The sequence below is a fragment of the Gopherus flavomarginatus genome, chromosome 18 (genome assembly GCF_025201925.1).
Source record: "Gopherus flavomarginatus isolate rGopFla2 chromosome 18, rGopFla2.mat.asm, whole genome shotgun sequence".
Taxonomy (NCBI): Eukaryota; Metazoa; Chordata; order Testudines; family Testudinidae; genus Gopherus; species Gopherus flavomarginatus.
Window position 1 is genome coordinate 7,304,840 of NC_066634.1, and position 18,364 is coordinate 7,323,203.

Consider the following 18,364-nt stretch of genomic DNA (forward strand, 5'->3'; position numbering starts at 1 on the left):
TGAATTCTATTTGCTAATTTCAGTGCAGAGTCCCTTCACTGTGTACACTGCTTTTCGTAGTGTGTCTCTACAAGAGTCTTATGGTTCTTGGAGAATACAAACAAATAAGGGGGGGAGTATATTTAAATTTCAGCAATGTATGAGCAGCACTGCTCAGAATCAGCAAGTCCTCATATATGGTATTGACAAAATTAGCCAAATCATCCACTCTTTCAAAAAGAAGAGTAGAGCATATGGAAGGAAAAGGCCACAATCTTACTTATTGTCTTTTCCATTTCTAGTGAAAAAGAGAAAAATGTATTTAAAGATAACAATAGCACCTTTTATAATATATGGCCATGAACAAAGGTAACTAATTGTTAAAATAACAAAAGCTTTACTTATTGGAGAATAGGTGTGAGGGAACAAGTGACACAATGAACTTCATGCTGTCTAAGGCGAGAAGGAGACACTCTCATCATCTATCGAATGCGTCTGAGAAATTCCACCAAGCAATTCATATTTGCATTGGAGAAGTACCTTTAGAAAAAAATGTCCAGTGATGGAGGATGCACCACAAACCCTCGTCAATTGTGACAATGGCTAATCACCCTCACTCTTAAAAATTTATACCTTATTTCTAGTCCGACTTTACTAGTCTCACTTTCCAGACATTGGGTTTTGCTAGACCATTCTCCGCTAGGTTAAAGAGCCCATTATCACATATATGTTCTCTATCTACATACAGCTAGATTGTAAAAAAGCCACCTCTCTTCTTTGACGAGCTAAATAGATTGAAATCTTTGAGTTTATCAGTATAACACGTTATCTAATCCTTTTATCATTCTGGTGCTTTTCTATGAACCCTCTCCAGTTTGACAACTTCCTTCTTCAGTTAGGGACACCAGAACTGCACTCAGTATACAAGCAAACTAGCCATATTATGAGCTAATATAACCCCTATAGTCCTAATTAACATCATTCCCATGCCCTCTGGTTTGGGGCCTAGTGAACACTTACCTACTGAAGGGCTTGTGTGAGCTCCAGTGAACGGGGTACAGTTTTTCTCAGACAGAAATTGTACTCACCAGCAGACGCCATCAATCAGCTCCTCCCCCTCCACCCTAGCATCTCCAACCCGCTGCTGATCAGCTCTTCTGCAGAGGGCAGGAGGCGCTGGGGGGGCGGAGCCAAGGAAGGAAGAGATGGAAGGAGGGCGGTGCACTCTTGGGAGAGGGGGTGGAGCAGGGCCAGAAGAGGAAGAGTGGGAGCAGGAACAGGTGGGGCAGGGGTGAGGCCTTCAGGAAAGGGGTATAGTAGGGGTAGGGCCTGTGGGAGAGAGGTGCTCAAGAACTCGTGAGGAAATCAAAAAGTTGGCACCTATTTCTACACTGCCCCCACATTATTTCATAACTGAATCAAACCTTAACAATTCTCCTTCCTTTTTAAGTCAAAAATCAGAATATTCCTTTTAATATGGAGGAAAAAGATACTTTTGACTCTAATGAGATGCTTTTGCATCTTTCTTGTTCTTTTTTTTATTCCAAACAGTAGTTTTTGTCCTGAAATAAACATATTCCCATGGAAAGTTTCTGCCAACACCTTGCTCTCATAGCGAATACATGGGATCAGAAGACAGAATATATAGCTTCTATTTCCTACTCTAGCAAACATTCCTGTGTGACTATCAGTACTTTTTTTGCAGAGGTATTGTCAAGGAGCCTACACTGGGTGCTCTGCAAAGGATGTGGGTTCCCAGTTTGATGGAAACTCTTTGGGAAGACACTTCTCCCTGCATCCCTTAGGCACAGGGCAGAGTGTCTCCCTGGCCTCAGTTACTACAAAGTCAAGCACAATACTGGCAATTTACTCCTGCCTCAGCCCCTATCGAGATCTTTTTCATTCAATGGATATGTTCAGTTCTTGTAGCATATGGATGTTTTTTCTCACATGTCTGACTGTCCTTGAACCCCTGCCCATCTGACTTTCTTTGAAAAGTGCTGGTGAGGTCTCGGCTCGATGAAATGCCAAGATTCAATAGTAGTCTGCACAGACCCCCCACCTCCCAAATCGAAGGGGCATGCAATGATAGCATCCCTCTTGCCATTGAACTGGTTGCAACCAATACAGGCCACACGAAGTTTGGTCAGTCGACTGTAACCATTGAGTAAGGTAGGCAAACTCACCCTTTACCCCTTGGAGATCTTCTGCAAAAAAAAAAAACAATGGGGAGGAGAAGAAAACAGTTCAGTGTATGTCCATTGACTTATGAATTGAAAAGTGTGAATGAGATCGTTTCTTTCTTGATTAGCATAAATATTGGCTATGGGTAGTGAACTAGCCATTCAATCTGTGGTCTAGCCCCATTCCAATCCCACTACGTAGTAGACAGAGGAGAGTATATTCTTGCTTTAATCCCTTTTAAAAGAAACTTCATGGCCACAAGTAACTAGCAAAAGGTGAATATGAAACACTACGCTCCTCTGCTAATATGGGTTCGGCTATGACAGGAGCGGTAACACCATTTATACCATGTGCTGTATTTCACTTGCTTATTTCAACACAGAGTCCTTTCAGTGTGTACATTGCCTTTCGTAATGTGTCTCTGCAAGAGTGTTGTGGTCCTTGGAGAATACAAGCAAGTACTGGGGTGAGTCTGATTAAATTTCAACAATGTATACGCAGCACTTCTCAGAAACAGCAAGTGCTCTTACATGTTATTGACATAATTAGCCAAGTCATCTGCTCTTTCAAAAAGATGAGTAAAGCACATGGAAGAAAAAGGCCACAGACTTACTTATTGTCTTTTCCATTTCTCCTAAAAAACAGAAAAATGTATGTAAAGATAACAGTAGCACCTTTTGTAATATATGGCCTTGTTCAAAGGTAACTAATAGTTAAAATAACAAAAGCTGTGTTTATTGGAGAATAGCTGTGAGGGAGCAAGTGACACAATGAACAGCATACTGTCTAAGGCCGTAAGGAAACACTCTCAAAATATTTTACATGCACCAGAGTACTTCCTCGAAACAATTCATGTTTGCAGTAGAGCAGTACCTTTAGAAAAAAATGTCCAGTGATGGAGGATGCACCACAATCTCTCATCAATTGTAACAATGGCTGATCACCCTCACTTTTAAAAAATGTATATTTTATTTCTAGTCTGACTTTCTTAGTTTCACTTTCCAGCCATTGGATTTTGCTAGACGATTCTCTGCTAGGCAAAAGAGCGCAGTATCACATATATGTTCTCTGTCTACATACAGCTAGAGTGTAACCAAGTCACCCCTTTTCTTTGGTGACCTAAATAGATTGAGTATTTGAGTCTATCACTATAACACATGTAATCTAATCCTATAATCATTCTAGTGCTCTTCTATGAACCCTCTTCAGTTTGATGACTTCCTTCTTCAGTTGGGGACGCCGGAACTGCTCTCAGTATTCCAGTAACTGAGCCATATATTGAGCTAATATAACCCCTATAGTCCTAATCAACATCATCTCCATGCCCTCTGGTTTGGGGCCTAGCAAACACTTTCCTACTGAAGGGCGTCTGTTGGCTCCAGTGAAAGTGGTCCCCTTTTTCTGAGACAGAAATTGCACTCACAGGCAGGCCCCACCAGTCTGCTCCTCTCCCTCCACTGCAGCACCTTCTGCTCACCACTGATCAGCTCCTCTGGAGAGGTCAGAAGGCGGTGACGGGAGGAGCTGAGTAAAGAAGTGGTGGAATGAGGGTGGGGTACTCTAAGTGGGGGAAGAACAGGGCAGGAAGAGGCAGGGTTAGAGCGGGCAAGGACGGGGCTGTGAGGGTAGGGGTATAGTAGGGGTAGGGCCGGGGGCAGAGAGGTGGACAAGGACCCCCTAGGAAATCAATAAGTTTGCAAATGTGCCTACATTGACCCCACATTATTTCGTAACTGAATCGAATCTTTACAATTTATCAGTTCCTGCTCTATCAAAACAGGAAACTGGGGTGAGGTCTAATAACTCAGTGATTTTTCTTTTCATTCTACAAGACTCCTACACAGCAGTAGAGCACATGGAGGAAAAAGGACACAGACTTACTCATTTTCTTTTTGAAATCTCCTGAAAAAGAAAGAAAATAAATATAACAATACCACCTTTTGTTATAATATGGCCAAGAAGAAAGATAACTAATAGTTAAAATATCAAAAGCTGTATTTATTGGAGAATAGCTGTGAGGGAGCAAGTGACACAATGAACTCCATGGTGTCTAAGGCTGGAAGGAAGCACTCTCATCACCTATAACGTGGTCCGGAGAACTTTCCCCAAACAATTCATGTTTGCAATAGAGTAGTACCTTTAGAAAAAAAATTCCAGTGCTTGAGGATGCACCACAACCCCTCGTCAATTGTAACAATGGATAATCATCCTCTCTCTTAAAAATTTATACTTTATTTCTAGTCTGACTTTCCTAGTTTCACTTTCCAGCCACTGGATTTTGCTAGACCATTCTCTCCTATATTAAAGAGCCCATTAGAGATTCATAGACACTAGGACTGGAAGGGACTTCGAGAGGTCATCGAGTCCAGTCCCCTGCCTTCATGGCAGGAGCAAATACTGTCTAGACCATCACTGATAGACATTTATCTAACCTACTCTTAAATATCTCTAGAGATGGTGATTCCACAACCTCCCCAGGCAGTTTATTCCAACATTTAACCACCCTGACAGTTAGGAACCTTTTCCTAATTTCCAACCTAAACTTCCCTTGCTGCAGTTTAAGCCGTTTGCTTCTTGTTCTATTCTTAGAGGCTAAGAAGAACAAGTTTTCTCTCACGTCCTTATGACATCCTTTTAGATACCTGAAATCTGCTATCATGTCCCCTCTCAATCTTCTCTTTTCCAAACTAAACAAACCCAGTTCCTTCAGCCTTCCTTCATAGGTCATGTTCTCAAGACCTTTAATCATTCTTGTTGCTCTTCTCTGGACCCTCTCCAATTTCTCCACATCTTTCTTGAAATGCGGTGTCCAGAACTGGACACAATACTCCAGCTGAGGCCTGACCAGTGCAGAGTATAGTGGAACAATGACTTCTCGCATCTTGCTCACAACACACCTCTTAATGCATCCCAGAATCACGTTTGCTTTTTTTGCAACAGCATCACACTGTTGAGTCATATTTAGCCTGTGGTCCACTATAACCCCTAGATCCCTTTCCGCCATACTCCTTCCTAGACAGTCTCTTCCCATTCTGTATGTGTGAAACTGATTGTTTCTTCTTAAGTGGAACACTTTGCATTTGTCTTTATTAAACTTCATCCTGTTTACCCTAGACCATTTCTCCAATTTGTCCAGATCATTTTGAATTTTGACCCTATCCTCCAAAGAAGTTGCAATCCCTCCCAGTTTGGTATTATCTGCAAACTTAATAAGCACACATTCTATGCCAATATCTAAGTCGTTGATGAAGATATTGAACAGAACCAATACCAAAACAGACCCCTGCGGAACCCAACTTGTTATACCTTTCCAGCAGGATTGGGAATCATTAATAACTATTCTCTGACTATGGTTATCCAGTCAGTTATGCACCCACCTTATTTTAGCCCCATCTAAGTTGTATTTGCCTAGTTTACAATAAGAATATCATGCAAGACTGTATCAAATGCCTTACTAAAGTCTAGGTATACCACATCCACCGCTTCTCCCTTATCCACAAGACTCGTTATCCTCTCAAAGAAAGCTGCAGATTAGTTTGACATGAGTTGTTCTTCACAAATCTATGCTGGCTATTCTCTATTAGCTTATCATCTTCCAAGTGTTTGCAGATGATTTCTTTAATTACTTGCTCCATTATCTTCCCTGGCAGGGAAGTTAAACTAACTGGTCTGTAATTTCCTGGGTTGTTTTTAATTCCCATTTTGTAAATGGGCACTATGTTTGCCCTTTTCCAGTCTTCTGGAATCTCTCCTGTCTCCCATGATTTTCACACATAATAGCTAGAGGCTCAGATAACTCCTCTGTTAGCTCCTTGAGTATTCTAGGATGCACTTCATCAAGCCCTGGTGAGTTGCAGGCCTCTAATTTTCTGAAGAAAATTTTAACTTGTGATTTTTTATTTTCTCTTCTAAGCCAACCCCTATCCCATTAGCAGTCACTATATTAGGCATTCCTTCAGACTTCTCACATGTATGTTCTCTATCTACATATGTCTAGAGTGTAACAAAATCACCTCTTCTCTTTGGTGAGCTAAATAGATTCAGCTCTTTGAGTCTATCACTATAACACATGTTATCTAATCCTTTAATCATTCTGCTGCTCTTCAATGACCTCTCTCCAGTTTGACAACTTATTTCTTCAGTTGAGGTCACTGGAACTGCACTCAATATTCTAGCAACAGAGTGAAATACTGAGCTAATATAACCCCTAAAGTCCTAATTAACATCATCCCCATGTCCTCTGGATTGGGGCCTAGCAAACACTTTCCTACTGAAGGACTTGTGTGAGCTTCAGTGGAAGGGGTACCCTTTCTCGGAGACAGAAATTACACTCACAGCCAGGCCCTAGCAGTCAGACCCTCCTCCACTACAGCGCCTCCTGCTCACCACTGATCAGTTCTTCTGGAGAGGGCAGAAGCGCTGGCAGGGGGGAGGAGCTGAGGAAGGAAAAAGTGGAACAAGTCTGAGGCATTCTTGGAGAGGGGGAACAGGGCAAGAATAGGCAGAGTGGAAGCGGGCAAGGGTGTGGCCTTACGTGAAGGGGGTAAGGAGAGATAGGGCCTTGGGCAGAGAGGTTGTCAAGCACCCCTGTGGAAATCAAAAAGTTGGTGCCTGTGTCTATACTACCCCCACATGATTGGGTATCCAAATTGAAATTTAAAAATGTCGCCTTCATTTTGAAGAGAACAATCAGAATAATCCTTTTCAACTCGGAGGAAATCAAAACTTTTGACTCTACTGAGATGTTTTTGTTTCTTTCTTTTCCATTTTTTCATCCAAAATGTTTTTTTTTCCAACTGAAATAGATACATTCCCATGGAAAGTCTCTGCCAACACTTTCCGCTCATAGTGAATACACCGGTCCAGAAGACAGCGTATCTAGGTTCTATTGCCTATTCTAGCACACATTCCTGTGTCAATATTAGCCCTTCCTTTGAAGGGAAAATGTCAAAGAGTCTACACTGGGTGCTCTGCACAGGATGTGGTTTCCCAGTTTGGGGAGGACAATTCTTTCTCCATCCTTGAGGCACAGGGTGGAATGTCTGCATGGCCTCAGGTACTACAAAGTCAAGCACAATACTGGCAACTCGGTCCTGCCTCACTCCTTATCTAGATCTTTTGCATTGAATTGATATGTTCAGTTACTGTAGCATGCAGGTGTTTTCCTATCATACCCGACTGCCCTTGAACCCCTGCCCCACTGAATTTCTTTGCAAAGTGAGGTCTCGGCTCGATGACATTCCACGATTCAATAGTAATCTAAACAGACCCCCCACTTCCACGATCCACGGGGCATGCAATGATAGCGTCTCTACTGCCATTGAATTTGTTGCAACCAATACAGGGCACATGAAGTTTGGTTAGTCGACTGTAATTATTTAGAAGAGTCGGCAAACTTACCATTTTCCTCTTGGAGTTCTTCTGCAAAAGAACAATGGGAAGGGAAAGAAAACAGTTTACTGTATGTCCATTGACTTATGAATTGAAGAGGGTGAATGAGATCCTTTCTTAGTTGATTAGCAGAAATATTGGCCATGGGTAGTGAACTAGCTATACAATCCGTGGGCTAGATCCATTCCTATCCCACTTCGTAGTAGATAGAGGAGATAATATTCTTGTTTTAATCAATTTAAAAAGAAGCTTCATGGCCACAAGTAACTAGCAAAAGGTGAATATGAAACACTACGCACTTCTTCCAATATGGGTCCTGCTATGAAAGGAGCAGTAACACCATTTACATCATGAGCTGAATTCCATTTACTTATTTCAATGCAGAGTCCTCTCAACGTGTACCCATAGTGGGTCTCTGTAAGAGTGTTTTGGTTCTTGGAGAATACAAACAAGTAGTGGGTGACTCTATTTCAATTTCAACAATGTATGAGAAGCGCTGCTCAGACCCAGCAAGTGCTCTCACATGTTATTGAAAAAATTAGCCAAGTCATCCGCTCTATCAAAAAGAGGAGTAGAGCACATGGAAGAAAAAGGCCACAGACTTACTTATTGTCTTTTCCATTTCTCTTAAAAAAAAGAAAAACATTTTGAAGATATCAATATCACCTTTGTAATATATGGCCAAGAACAAAAGTAACTAATAGTTAAAATAACAAAAGCTGTATTTATGTTATGAAATAGACAAATTCCCGTGGAAAGTCTCTGCTAAAACCTTCCTCCCATAGTGAACACACCGGTCGAGAAGACAGAGTATCTAGGTTCTATTTCCTGCTCTAGCACACATTCCTGAGTCAATATTGGCACTTCCTTTGAAGGGAAATTGTCAAAGAGCCTACACAGGGTGCTCTGCACAGGATGTGGTTTCCCAGTTTGGGGGAAGCTCTTTGAGGAGGACAATTCTCCCTCCCTCCCTGAGGCACAGGGTGGAGTGTCTGCATGGCATCAGTTACTACAATGTCAGGCACAGCACTAGGAACTCGGTCCTGCCACACTGCTCAGCCAGAGCTTCTTCATTGAATGGATTTGTTCAGTTCCTGTAGCGCGTGGATGTTCTTCCTAACATACCCGACTGCCCTTCATCCCCTGACCCTCTGATTTCTTAGCAAAGTGAGGACTCAGCTTGATGGCATTCCATGATTCCAGAGTAATCTACACAGACCCCCCCACGGGGCATGCAATGATAGCGTCTCTACTGCCGTTGAAGTTGTTGCAACCAATACAGGGCACACAAAGTTTGGTTACTTGACTGTAACTATTCCTTAAAATAGGTAAACTCACCCATTTGCTCCAGGGGTTCCTCTGCAAAAGAACAATGAGGAGAAGAAGAAAACAGTTCAGTGTATTTCCATTGACTTATGAATTGAAGAGGGTGAATGAGATCATTTCTATCTTGATTAGCATAAATATTGGTCATGGGTAGTGAACTAGCTATTCAATCTGTGGGCTAGCCCCATTCCCATCCCACTACGTAGTAGATAGAGGATAATATATTCTTGCTTTAATCAATTTAAGAAGAAGCTTCATGGCCACAAGTAATTAGCCATGAGCTGAATTCCATTTGCTTATTTCAATGCAGAGTTCCTTCAATGTGTATATGGCCTTTCATAGTGGGTCTTTTCAAGGGTGTTATAGTTCTCGCAGAATACAAAGAAGTAATGGGTGAGTCTATTTGTATTTCAACAATGTATGAGCTACGCTGATCAGAACCAGCAGGTCCTCATATACAAAATTGACAAAATTAGCCAAGTAATCTGCTCTATCAAAAAGAGGAGTTGAGCACATGGAAGAAAAAGTCCACAGACTTACTTATTGTCTTTTCCATTTCTCATAAAAAAAGAGAAAAATATGTGTAAAGATAACAGTAGTACCTTTTGTAACATATGGCCAAGAACAAAGGAAACTAATACTTAAAATATCAAAAGCTGTGTTTATTGGAGAATAGCTGTGAGGGAGCAAGTGACACAATGAACATCATACTCTCTAAGGCCATAAGGAAACACTCTCAAAATCTATTTCATGCACCAGAGTACATCCCTGAAACAATTCATGTTTCCATTAGAGCAGTACCATTTAGGACAAAATGTCTAGTGATAGAGGATGCACCACAAACCCTCGTCAATTGTAACAATGGCTGATCACCCTCACTCTTAAAAATTTATACCTTATTTCTAGTCTGACTTTCCTAGATTCACTTTCCAGCCACTGAATTTTGCTAGACCATTCTCTGCTAGGCCAAAGAGCCCAGTATCACTTATATGTTCTCCGTCTACATACAGATAGAGTGTAACCAAGCCACCCCTTTTCTTTGGTGAGCTAAATAGATTGAGCTCTTTGAGTCTATCACTATAAAACATGTTATCTCTTACTTTAATCATTCTGGTTCTCTTCTATGAAGGCTCTCCAGTTTGACAACTTCCTTCTTCAGCTGGTGACACCAGAATTGCCTTCAGTATTCCAGTAACCAAGCCATATATTGAGCTAATATAACCACTATAGTCCTAATTAACATCATCCCCATGCCCTTTGGTTTAGGGCTTAGTGAACACTTTCCTACTGAAGGGCTTGTGTGAGCTCTAGTGAACGGGGTACAGTTTTTCTCAGACAGAAATTGCACTCACCAGCGGACACCATCTATCATTTCCTCCCCCTCCACCCTAGCGTCTCCTACTTGCCTCTGACCAGCTCTTCTGCAGAGGGCAGGAGGCGCTGGGGGGGAGGAGGCAAAGAAGGAAGAGGTGGAATGAGGGCGGGGCACTCTTGGGAGAGGGGATGGAGCAGGCTGAGAAGAGGAAGAGTGGGAGCAGGAAGAGGTGGGGCAGGGATGGGGCCTTCAAGGAACGAGTATAGTTGGGTAGGGCCTGGGGCAGAGAGGTGCTCAAGTATCCGTAAGGAAATCTAACAGTTGGCATTTGTCCCTACATGGCCCACACATTATTTCGTAGCTGAATCAAACCCTAACAATGTCTCCTTCATTTTAAAAAGAAAAATCAGAATATTCTTTTTTAATTTGAAGGAAATAGCAACTTTTGACTGTAATGAGATGCTTTTGCATCTTTCTTGTTCTTTTTTTTTATTCCAAACAGTAGTTTTTGTCCTGAAATAAACATATTCCCATGGAAAGTTTCTGCCAACATCTTGCGCTCATAGGGAATAAATGGGATCGGAAGATGGAATATTTAGGTTCTATTTCCTATTCTAGCAAACATTCCTGTGTGATTATCAGCACTTCCTTTTCAGGGGGATTGTCAAAGAGCCTACACTGGGTGCTCTGCAAAAGATGTGGGTTCCCAGTTTGGGGGAAGCTCTTTGGGGAAGACACTTCTCCCTCCATCCTTGAGGCACAGGATGGAGTGTCTCCCTGGCCTCAGTTACTACAGAATCAAGCACAACACTAGCAGTTCGGTCCTGCCTCACCCCCATCTGATCTTTTTCATTCAATGGATATGTTCAGTTCTTGTAGCATGTGGATGTTTTTCTCACATATCCGACTGCCCTTGAACCCCTGCCCCTCTGACTTTCTTTGAAAAGTGCTGGGGGGTCTCGGCTCGATGACATACCATGATGCATTAGTAATCTACACAGAACCCCCACTTCCCAAATCCAGGGGGCATGCAATGATAGCATCCCTCCTGCCGTTGAAGTTGTGGTAACCAATACAGGGCACACGAAGTTTGGTCAGTAGACTGTAATTTTTGAGGAAAGTAGGTAAACTCACCCTTTTCCTCCTGGAGTTCCTCTGCAAGAGAACAATGGGGACGAGAAGAAAACAGTTCAGTGTATGTCCGTTGACTTATGAATTGAAGAGGGTGAATGAGATCATTTCTTTGCTGATTAGCATAAATATCAGGTGTTCAATCTGTGGGCTAGCCCCATTCCCATCACAGTACATAATATGCTCTTGCTTTAATCAATTTTAAAAGAAGCTTCATGGCCACAAGTAACTAGCAAAAGGTGAATATGAAATGCTACGCTCCTCTGCTTATATGGATTCTGCTATGAAAGGAGCAGTAACACCATTTACATCATGAGCTGAATTCCATTTGCTTTTTTCAATGCAGAGTCCTTTCAGTGTGTACATTGCCTTTCATAGCGGGTCTCTGTAAAAGTGTTATGGTTCTTGGAGAATACAAAAAAATAATGGGTGAGTCTATTTAAATTTCAACAATGTATGAGCAGCACTACTCAGAACCAGCAAGTGCTCTTATATGTTATTGACAAAATTAGCCAAGTCATCCACTCTATCAAAAAGAGGAGTAGAGCACATGGAAGAAAAAGGCCACAGACTTACTTATTGTCTTTTCCATTTCTCCTAAAAAAGAAAGAAATATATTTAAAGATAACAATAGCACCTTTTGTAATATATGGCCAAGAACAAAAGTAACTAATAGTTAAAATAACAAAAGCTGTATTTATTGTAGAATATCAGTGAGGGAGCAAGTGACACAATGAACTTCATACTGTCCAAGGCCAGAAGGAGACACTTTCATCATCTATTGAATGCATCAGAAAACTTCCCCCAAACAATTCATGTTTGCATTAGAGCAGTACCTTTAGAAAAAAATTTCCAGTGATGGAGGATGCACCACCACCTCTCGTCAATTGTAACAATGGCTAATCACCCGCACTCTTAAAAATTTATACCTTATTTCTAGTCTGATTTTCCTAGTTTCACTTTCCAGATATTGGATTTTGCTAGACCATTCTCTGCTAGGCTAAAGAGCCCATTATCATATATATGTTCTCTGTCTACATATGGCTAGATTGTAACTAAGCCATCTCTTTTCTTTGGTGAGCTAAATAGATTGAGCTCTTTGAGTCTATCACTATGACACATGTTATCTAATCCTTTAATCATTCTGCTGCTCTTCTATGAACCCTCTCCAGTCTGACAAATTCTTTCTTCTGTTGGAGACACCGGAACCGCACTCAGTATTACAGCAACAGAGTCAAATACTGAGCTAATATAACCCCTAGAGTCCTAATTAAAATCATCCCCATGCCCTCTGGTTTGAGGCCTAGCGAACACTTTCCTACTGAAAGGCTTGTGTGAGCTCCAGTGAAAGTGGTCCCCTTTTTCTGAGACAGAAATTCCACTCACAGGGAGGCCCCACCAATCAGTTCATCTCCTTCCACCGCAGCACCTCCTGCTCACCACTAATCAGCTCCTCTGGAGAGGTTAGAAGGGGCTGAGGGGAGGAGGTGAGTAAGGAAGTGGTGGAATGACGGTGGGGCACTTTAAGTGGGGGAAGAACAGGGCAGGAAGAGGCAGAGTTAGAGCAGGCAAGGACGGGGCCTTGAGGGAAGGAGTATTGTAGGGGTAGGGCCTGGGGCAGAAAGGTTGTCAAATACGCACGAGGAAATAAAAAAGTTGGCATCTCTGCCTACACTGACCCCACATTATTTCATTACTGAATCGAATCTTAACAGTGTCTCAGTTCCTGCTCTAATAAAACAGGAATGTGAGATGAGGTCTAATAACTCAATGATTTTTTCTTTTCATTCTAGAAGACTCCTACACAGCAGTAGAACACACGGAAGAAAAAGGACACAGACTTACTCATTCTCTTTTCGAAATCTCCTGAAAAAAAATAAAATAAAGATAACAATAGCACCTTTTGTAATTAATGGGCAAGAACAAAGATAACTAATAGTTAAAATATCAAACGCTGTATTTATTGGAGAATATCTGCAAGGGAGCAAGTGACACAATGAACTCCATGGTGTCTAAGGCTGGAAGGAAGCACTCTCATTGTCTATAACATAGTCCTGAGTACTTCCCCAAAACAATTCATGTTTCCAGTGATGGAGGATGCACCACAATCCCCCGTCAATTGTAACAATGGCTAATCATCCTCTCTCTTAAAAATGTATACTTTATTTCTAGTCTGACTTTCCTTGTTTCACCTTTCAGCCATTGGATTTTGCTAGCCCATTCTCTTCTAGATTAAAGAGCCCATTATAGATTCATAGACACTAGGACTGGAAGGGACTTCGAGAGGTCATCGAGTCCAGACTCCTGCCTTCATGGCAGGAGCAAATCCTGTCTAGACCATCACTGATAGACATTTATCTAACCTACTCTTAAATATCTCTAGAGCTGGTGATTCCACAACCTCCCTAGGCAATTTATTCCAGTGTTTAACCACTCTGACAGGAACTTTTTCCTAATGTTCAACCTAAACTTCCCTTACTGCAGTTTAAGCCCATTTCTTCTTGTTCTATCCTTAGAGGCCAAGAAGAACAAGTTTTCTCTCACCTCCTGATGACACCCTTTTAGATAACTGAAAACTGTTATCATGTCCCCTCTCAGTCTTCTCTTTTCCAAACTAAACAAACCCAATTCTTTCAGTCTTCCTTCATAGGTAGTGTTCTCTAGACCTTTAATATACCTTGTTGCTCTTCTTCGGACCCTCTCCAATTTCTCCACATCTTTCTTGAAATGCGGTGCCCAGAACTGGACACAGTACTCCAGCTGAGGACTGACCAATGCAGAGTATAGTGGAAGAATGACTTCTCGTGTCTTGCTCACAACACGCCTCTTAATCCATCCCAGAATCACGTCTGCTTTTTTTACAACAGCATCACACTGTTGACTCATATTTAGCCTGTGGTCCACTATAACCCCTAGATCCCTTTCTGCCATATTCTTTCCTAGACAGTCTGTATTAACATCATCCTCATGCCCTTTGGTTTGGATCCTAGTGAACACTTTCCTTCTGAAGGGTTTGTGTGAGCTCCAGTGAACGGGGTACAGTTTTTCTCAGACAGAAATTTGCACTCGCCAGCAGACACCATCAATCAGCTCCTCCCCCTCCACCCTAGCGTCTCCTACCCGCCGCTGATCAGTTCTTCTGCAGAGGGCAGGAGGCACTGGGAGGGAGGAGACAAGGAAGGAGGAGGTGGAATGAGGGCGGGACACTCTTGGGAGAGGGGGTGGAGCAGGGTCAGAAGAGGAAGAGTGGGAGCAGGAACAGGTATGGCAGGGGTGGGGCCTTCAGGGAAGGGGTATAGCAGGGGTAGGGTCTGGAGCAGAGAGGTGCTCAAGTACCTGTGAGGAAATCAAAAAGGGGGCACCTGTGCCTTCACTACCCTCAAATTATTTCGTAACAGAATCAAACTTTAACAATGTCTCCTTCATTTTGAAGTGAAAAATCAGAATATTCCTTTTTAATATGAAGGAAATAGAAACTTTTGACTCTAATGAGATGGTTTTACATTTTTCTCGTTATTTTTTTTTATTCCAACCAGTAGTTTTTGGCCTGAAATAAACATATTTCCATGGAAAGTTTCTGTCAACACGTTGCTGTCCTAGGGAACACATGGAACCAGAAGACAGAATATTTAGGTTCTATTTCCTACTCTTTCAAACATTCCCATGTGACTATCAACACTTCCTTTTCAGGGGGATTGTCAAAGAGCCTACACTGGGTGCTCTGCAAGGGATGTGGGTTCCCAATTTGGGGGAAGCTCTTTGGGGAAGACACTTCTCCCTCCATCCCTGACCACAGGGTGGAGTGTCTCCCTGGCCCCAGTTATTACAAAGTCAAGCACGACACTGGCAAATTGGTCCTGCCTCACCCCCTATCCAGATCTTTTTCATTCAATGCATATGTTCAGTTCTTGTAGCATGTGGATGTTTTTTCTCACATGTCCGGTTGCTCTTGAACCTCTGCCCCTCTGACTTTCTTTGAAAAGTGCTGTTGAGATGTCGGCTCGATGACATACCACAATTCAATAGTAATCTACACAGACCCCCCCACTTCCCAAATCTAACGGGCATGCAAAGATAGTGTCCCTACTGCCGTTGAAGTTGTTGCAACAATACAGGGCACACGAAGTTTGGTCCATCGACTGTAACTATTGAGTAAAGTAGGCAAACTCACCCTTTTCTTCCTGGAGCTCCTCTGCAAGAGAACAATGGAGAGGAGATGGAAACAGTTCAGTGTATGTCCATTGACATATGAATTGAAGAGGGTGAATGAGATGCTTTCTTTGCTGATAAGCATAAATATTGGCCAAGGATAGTGAACTAGCAGTTCAATCTTAGCCCCATTCCTATCCCACTATATAGTAGATAGAGGAGATTATATTCTTGTTTTAATCAATTTAAAAAGAAGCTTCATGGCCACAAGTAACAGCAAAAGGTGAGTATGAAACACAACGCTCCTCTGCTAATACGGGTTCTGCTATGAAAGGAGCAGTAACACCATTTACATCATGAGATGAATTCCATTTGCTTATTTCTATGCAGAGTCCTTTCAATGTGTACATTGTCTTTTATAGTGGGTCTCTGCAAGAGTGTTATGGTTCTTGGAGAATACAAACAAATAGTGGGTGAGTCTATTTAAATTTCAACAATTTATGAGCAGCACTGATCAGAACCAGCAAGTGCTCTTATATGTTGTTGATAAAATTAGCCAAGTCATCAGCTCTTTCAAAAAGAAGAGTAGAGCACATGGAAGAAAAAGGACACAGACTTACTTATTGTCTTTCCCATTTCTCCTAAAAAAGAGAGAAATATATTTAAATATAACAATAGCACCTTTTGTAATATATGACGAAGAACAAAGGTAACTAATAGTTAAAATAACAAAAGCTGTATTTATTGTAGAATATCTGTGAGGGAGAAAGTGACACAATGAACATCATACTGTCTAAGGCCAGAAGGAGACACTCTCATCATCTATTGACTGCGTCAGAGAACTTTCCCCAAACAATTCATGTTTGAATTAGAGCAGCACCTTTAGAAAAAAAATGTCCAGTGATGGAGAATCCACCACAACCCTCTGTAAATTGTTAGAAAGGCTAGTCACCCTCACTCTTCAAAATGTATACCTTACCTCTAGTCTGACTTTCCTAGTTTCAGTTTCCAGCCATTGGATTTTGGTAGACTACTCTCTGCTAGAGTAAAGAGCCCATTATCACTGTATGTTCTCTGTCTACATACAGCTAGAGTGTAACCAAGTCACCCCTTTTCTTTGGTGAGCTAAATAGATTGAGCTCTTTGAGTCTATCACTAGAGCACATGTAATCTAATCCTTTAATCATTCTGGTGCTTTTCTAAAAACCCTCTTCAGTTTGACAACTTCTTTCTTCTGCTGGGGACACTGGAACTTCACTCCGTTTTCCAGCAACCGAGCCAGGTACTGAGCTAATATAACTTCTAGAGTCCTAATTAACATCATCCCCATGGCCTCTGGTTTGGGGCCTAGAGAACACTTTCCTACTGAAGGGCTTGTGTGAGCTCCAGTGAAAGAGGTCCCCTTTTTCTGAGACAGAAATTACACTCACAGTCAGGCCCCACCAATCAGCTTCTCTCCCTCCGCCGCAGTGCTTCTTGCTCACCACTGACCAGCTCTTCTGGAGAGGGCAGAAGGCATTGAGTGGGGGGAGGAGCTGAGGAAGGAAGATGTGGAACATGGGTGGGGCAATCTTGGAGAGGGGGAACAGGGCAGGAAGAGGCAGAATGGGAACGGGAAGAGGCAGGGTATGGGTGGGGCCTTAGGGGAAGGGTTATATTAGGGGTAATTTGTTGCCAATGTTGTGAAGGCCACACATATAATGGGGTTCAAAAAAAAAAAGAATATAAATTCATGGAAGATGTCTCCTTCAGTAATTATTAACCAAGGTGGGCAGAGATGCAAGCCAGTGCACTGGATGTGCTAAGCCTCTGACTATCAGAAGCTGGGACTGGATGTGAGGAAATGGATCATTAGAAAAATTCCCGTTCTGTTCATTCCCGGTGATGAATCAGGCACTGGCCACTGTCAGAATACAGGATACTGGGCTGGATGGATTATTGTTCTGACACAATTTGGCTGTTCTTATGTTATTTCCCTAGAGCCTTTAATCCCTGTCCCCAGTAAAGTTTCCTGTGTTATACTGTTATTTTTGAGTGCAGCCTTTCATTTGTTGAATATTATCTTCCTCTTGAAATAAAGAACCCAGGACCCAATGCATGCCATGAGGCAAAACAAGCCACTCTGATTAGCAAGCAGCAGGGAAGAGACCTAAGCCACAAGGTGGGTGGGTGGGGGGGGAAATGGGTTACATGAAACACAATGTTAGCATTTCCCTCAGAGAGCTGTCTCTGCTAAAGGCTAAAGGAGCCTCTGACTCTTGTGAGGCACAATAAAATTGGCAGGGAGTCAGGGACTGCAGGGGATGAGGAATTCTCCTGCTGCTAGTGACAGACAGGTTTGATTCCGAACCCAGGATGCCTGCTTCTGTGAAGTATTGAGCATCCTCAATTCAAATTTAGCCAAATCCGTAAATCCTATTCAGATGTAACTCAGGTAAAATTCTCAAAAGTGTAGATAGTTCTCGGAAAACATCCACTCAATGTGCATCAGCAGTCAAAAACACTAACACAATGTTAGGAACCACTAGGACAGAGATAGATAATAAGATAGAAAATAACATAATTCCACTTTATGAATCCATGGTGTGCCCACAACTTGAATACTGTGTGCAGCTCAGGACACCCCATCTAAAAAAAATGTATGTTAGAATTGGCAAAAGTATAGAGAAGGGCAACAAAAATTATTAAGGGTATGGAACAGCTCTCATACTGTCATAAACAGATAGCTAAGGGTTAATGTCTCTTTCACCTATAAAAGGGTTAACACAGGGAACCAAACACCTGACCAGAGGACCAATCAGGAAACAAGACTTTTTCAAATCTGGGTGGAGGGAAGTTTTGGGTGTGAGTTCTTTGTTCTTTGTCTTTGTTCGGTGACCCTCTCGGCTC

At 42.1% G+C, this 18,364-nt stretch overlaps 1 protein-coding gene across 1 annotated transcript in view; it reads right to left on the minus strand.

Moving 5' to 3' along the window:
- The window catches only part of LOC127036941 (butyrophilin subfamily 1 member A1-like), a 225,033-nt gene that overhangs the window by 19,366 nt on the left and 187,303 nt on the right, over nucleotides 1-18,364 (minus strand). The window contains exons 9-15 of the mRNA XM_050928227.1: nucleotides 16,096-16,116; nucleotides 15,498-15,518; nucleotides 11,903-11,923; nucleotides 11,330-11,350; nucleotides 7,564-7,584; nucleotides 4,045-4,065; nucleotides 2,777-2,797 (exon numbers count right to left, since the gene is read on the minus strand). Of these exons, the coding sequence (XP_050784184.1) occupies nucleotides 2,777-2,797; nucleotides 4,045-4,065; nucleotides 7,564-7,584; nucleotides 11,330-11,350; nucleotides 11,903-11,923; nucleotides 15,498-15,518; nucleotides 16,096-16,116 (147 nt within the window). The remainder of the gene's footprint in view (nucleotides 1-2,776; nucleotides 2,798-4,044; nucleotides 4,066-7,563; nucleotides 7,585-11,329; nucleotides 11,351-11,902; nucleotides 11,924-15,497; nucleotides 15,519-16,095; nucleotides 16,117-18,364) is intronic.